We start from the raw sequence: 3,391 nt of genomic DNA on the forward strand, positions 1-3,391 counted from the left end.
GAGATGATAATGCGGTCTCTACAGACCTTCCTTTACAGTACGCATGTTGTGATTTTGAAAGCCTTTCATCTGGTATCTCTTTCCTAATGAAATGCTCCAGAAGCCTTTCTAAAGTTTTTAAGAGGAAAGAGGATAGACTAATCGGTCTAAAATCTTTAGGCGTAATATGGGAGCTTTTGCCAGCTTTAGGAATAAAAACGACCTTTGTCAATTTCCATTTCTCTGGTATATGCCCCAAGGTAAGACAACCTTTAAAGATTGGTGTGAGCCAATTGCAAGAGATGTCCCTTGCTTCATGAAGTTGGGCTGGTATAATTCCATCCAGGCCCGGTGATTTGTATGGTAGAAAGCTATCTATAGCCCACTTAATTTTCCTTCTGGTGACAATATTATTCACCACAGATGAGTCACATGTAGACCCCTGGTTTATTCCAAGGTTATTTGGTATGTCACTATCTGGGAAATGTATATTCAGTAACAATGCCGCCGATTCTTCGCTGCTATGTGTCCACCCATTGACCTCGTCTTTTAAGTAGACTAGATTAGAGGGTTTCTTCGAGAGAATGCGCCTAAACCTTGCTGTTCCTTGACAACCCTCCACGCTTTCACAGAAGGCTTTCCAGGAGCGTGTTTTGGCTCTTTTTATTTCATTTTTATATATTTTTAGACTGACTTTGTAGATGTCCCAGTCAGTGTTAAGATTACTTCTCTTGGCCTTGTTAAACAAGTTTCTGCTTGATTTCCTAAGATCTCTTATTTCCTCGGACCACCACAATGGCTTTTTCTTTCCCCTCTGTGATTTTAGTGGGCAAGAACGGTCCAAGGCTATGTTGCAAGCTTTTGTGAAGGTTTCCACAACGTTATCTAGCGATTGAGGAGTCTCTACTTCTTCAATAGGATATAGAGGAAGTAGATTTAGTAAATTGGTTCGATATCTACTCCAGTTGGTATTACGGTAATTCCGATAAGGTTTCTCAACTGGACATTGTAGATTTATATAGAATTGAATATAACGATGGTCAGAGAATGAGTGTTCATCAAGAACTCTCCAATCTTTAATCTCAAGATCTGTGTTTTCAATAGTTAACGTAATATCTAAAACTTCTTTTCTACCTGCAATAATAAAAGTAGGTTCCACTCCTGTATTGCATATATGAAGATTATAATCTAGAATAAAATCGAATAACGACTCACCTCTTTCATTTATGTCCGAGCTACCCCAGATTGTGTGATGAGCATTTGCATCGGCTCCAATCACAACACCAGTCATTCTTTCTGCTGCTGTTATCACGAGCTGCTTAAGTATTTCCGGTGGTGGATTTCCTATATGGTCATGGGCCATGTATGATGACACCACCCATACGGTTTTGCCGTCGATTTCCAAACTCACTGCAGTCTGGTCGTCATCACTAAAATTATTCAAAAGGAAACAATTAATGTACTTTTTCACTAACACACATGATCTAGGTCTACCTGAGTCTGTGTTGCTGATAAGTTTATAGTCATTTGTTCCGATTCCACAGATCCGGTTTTCCAGTATCCATGGTTCCTGAATCAGAACAATATCGGCTCCACCCTGTGCAAGGTGGATTAGAAGGTTTGCTGAAGCAGCTTTAGAGTGGTGGAGATTAATTTGAAGCACCTTCATCAGGTACCTGAACCTCTACCACCGTTTTATCGGCTTCGTCATCCGAATCCAGGAGCCCACTCTCATCGAATAGGTTGCCCAGACTGGTCACCGACCCCGCATCCGATTTGTCTTCAGACACCAGAGAGAGCGAGTCCACCTCCATTTGATCTGGCAGGTCTTCACTCTGTGTTTCCTCACAACTCTGCTGTCTTAGCATTGGTTCTTTAGCTGGTTCCTCCAGCAAGGGCTGAGCAGACGTAATCTTCTCCGGTTCTTCCGTGGCATCGGTACGATAGACCTTGAGATTTAGTTTCTCAAAGCCATAGGAGATTACGTACTTAGCTTCGGTGAGCGGTTTCAATGACTCCGCATTTAATACAAGGACAGCTTGTCTGGTCGGTCCAACAGGCTCCTCTAATTTTACCACCTTCCAATTTCCAGTTGGAAGGTTGGGGTTACAGATCCTGATTATTTTCAGAATTTGCTCCGGGTCAGTTTGTTTAGTTGGAATCCAAACCCTGGCCCTAGGACGAGATGGTATATCCTTCTTGTCTACCGCTTCAAGTCTGGCTCCAGGCCAGATCTCTCCTACTTTAGAGACAGCTGCCTTGTACAAGGCAACCGATCTCGCATCCTTGCAAGCTACCAATTTCACTTGTCCTTGGTGCCAACCCGCGTCTTCGCAGGAGGGAGCAGGTCCTGGGTTTTCTTCCAAAACTTGGAGGAAGATGTCTGCCAGCGCGGCCGACACCCATTTCCATTTGTCTTTGGGGATTCTCCCCTCCTCGGCACTCCTATCCAGGACACCTATAATGAGATTGTCCTTCGCAACCTCACTGTACGGTCGTACCAGTACATTGTAACCTCTTGGTTTTTTCGTAAGAGGGGGTTCTTCCTCCTGAGACCTTTGTCTTTTAGACACTTGGTCCGGTTTGGAAGCCTCTTTATTGCTTGATTTGGCCAAGATGCTTTTGGCCCATTCAAGGGATGAGGCCTGTTGCTGACTGATTTTATCGGCCGGGATCTCACCTACGCGCTGCAGAATTCGTGTAGCCATACGGCGGTCGTTATGGGCCTTTTTAGAGGGTGGAATTCTCCTTGTGGATTTGGTTTCTGACTTGTCACTGCTTTTGGCCGTGACAGAAGAGGCAACATACCGACTGGTAGATGCAGTATTTCTGCTTCCAGAAGGTATTTGCGACGAGATTTTAAGTTCATTGGAAGTGGAGTTGGAGGTACCACTCGAGGTTTGCAGTCTTCTGCTTGGGGTTGCTACTGGTCTTCCAGTAGCAGAAAGTTTTGTTTGTTTTTTTATTAAGATTTAAATTTTCCATATTGATGGGTCCCAACTCAGGTCCGCTATCTCCACCTGACGTGTAGTTATCTTTTAAAAAGCCCCATGGGTCCCTTTGAATCAGTGAGGTCCATGTGAAGGTTGATGTATAGCCTTATGAGCATATACATTCAGAGCCAGGCAGATATTAAGAGGGAGCTTCGCTCAACCTCACCTACACCACCAACTAAACGGCGACGGATATTGAGCGCTTCCTGAGGTCAGCCACGATTTTAACGGGACGGAGGCAGCCTCAGCATTAGCCTGAAAGCCATTTCTGCAGAGTTTCACCTCTACATACTGAGGTAACAGAATACTGAGACTGTCAGCCCAGGGTTCAGACAATTTATAATTCAGACAATTCAAAATCATACAATCAGTGTCAGTATAGCCAAGGTTGTTGCCGTTGAAGCCATATTGGCCGTAAA

General features: G+C 44.0%; 1 protein-coding gene across 1 annotated transcript; it reads right to left on the reverse strand.

The window, feature by feature from the left end:
• Window positions 1–1,603: 1,603 nt before the first annotated feature.
• On the reverse strand, window positions 1,604–2,925 carry LOC119665061. The gene has a single exon (XM_038074379.1). It carries the CDS (start codon window positions 2,685–2,687, stop codon window positions 1,629–1,631), a length of 1,059 nt encoding a protein of 352 aa, XP_037930307.1. The 5' UTR covers window positions 2,688–2,925; the 3' UTR covers window positions 1,604–1,628.
• Between the last annotated feature and the right edge of the window lie 466 nt (window positions 2,926–3,391).

Source organism: Teleopsis dalmanni, unplaced genomic scaffold (genome assembly GCF_002237135.1).
Source record: "Teleopsis dalmanni isolate 2A unplaced genomic scaffold, ASM223713v2 unscaffolded_contig_3374, whole genome shotgun sequence".
NCBI classification, from domain to species: Eukaryota; Metazoa; Arthropoda; class Insecta; order Diptera; family Diopsidae; genus Teleopsis; species Teleopsis dalmanni.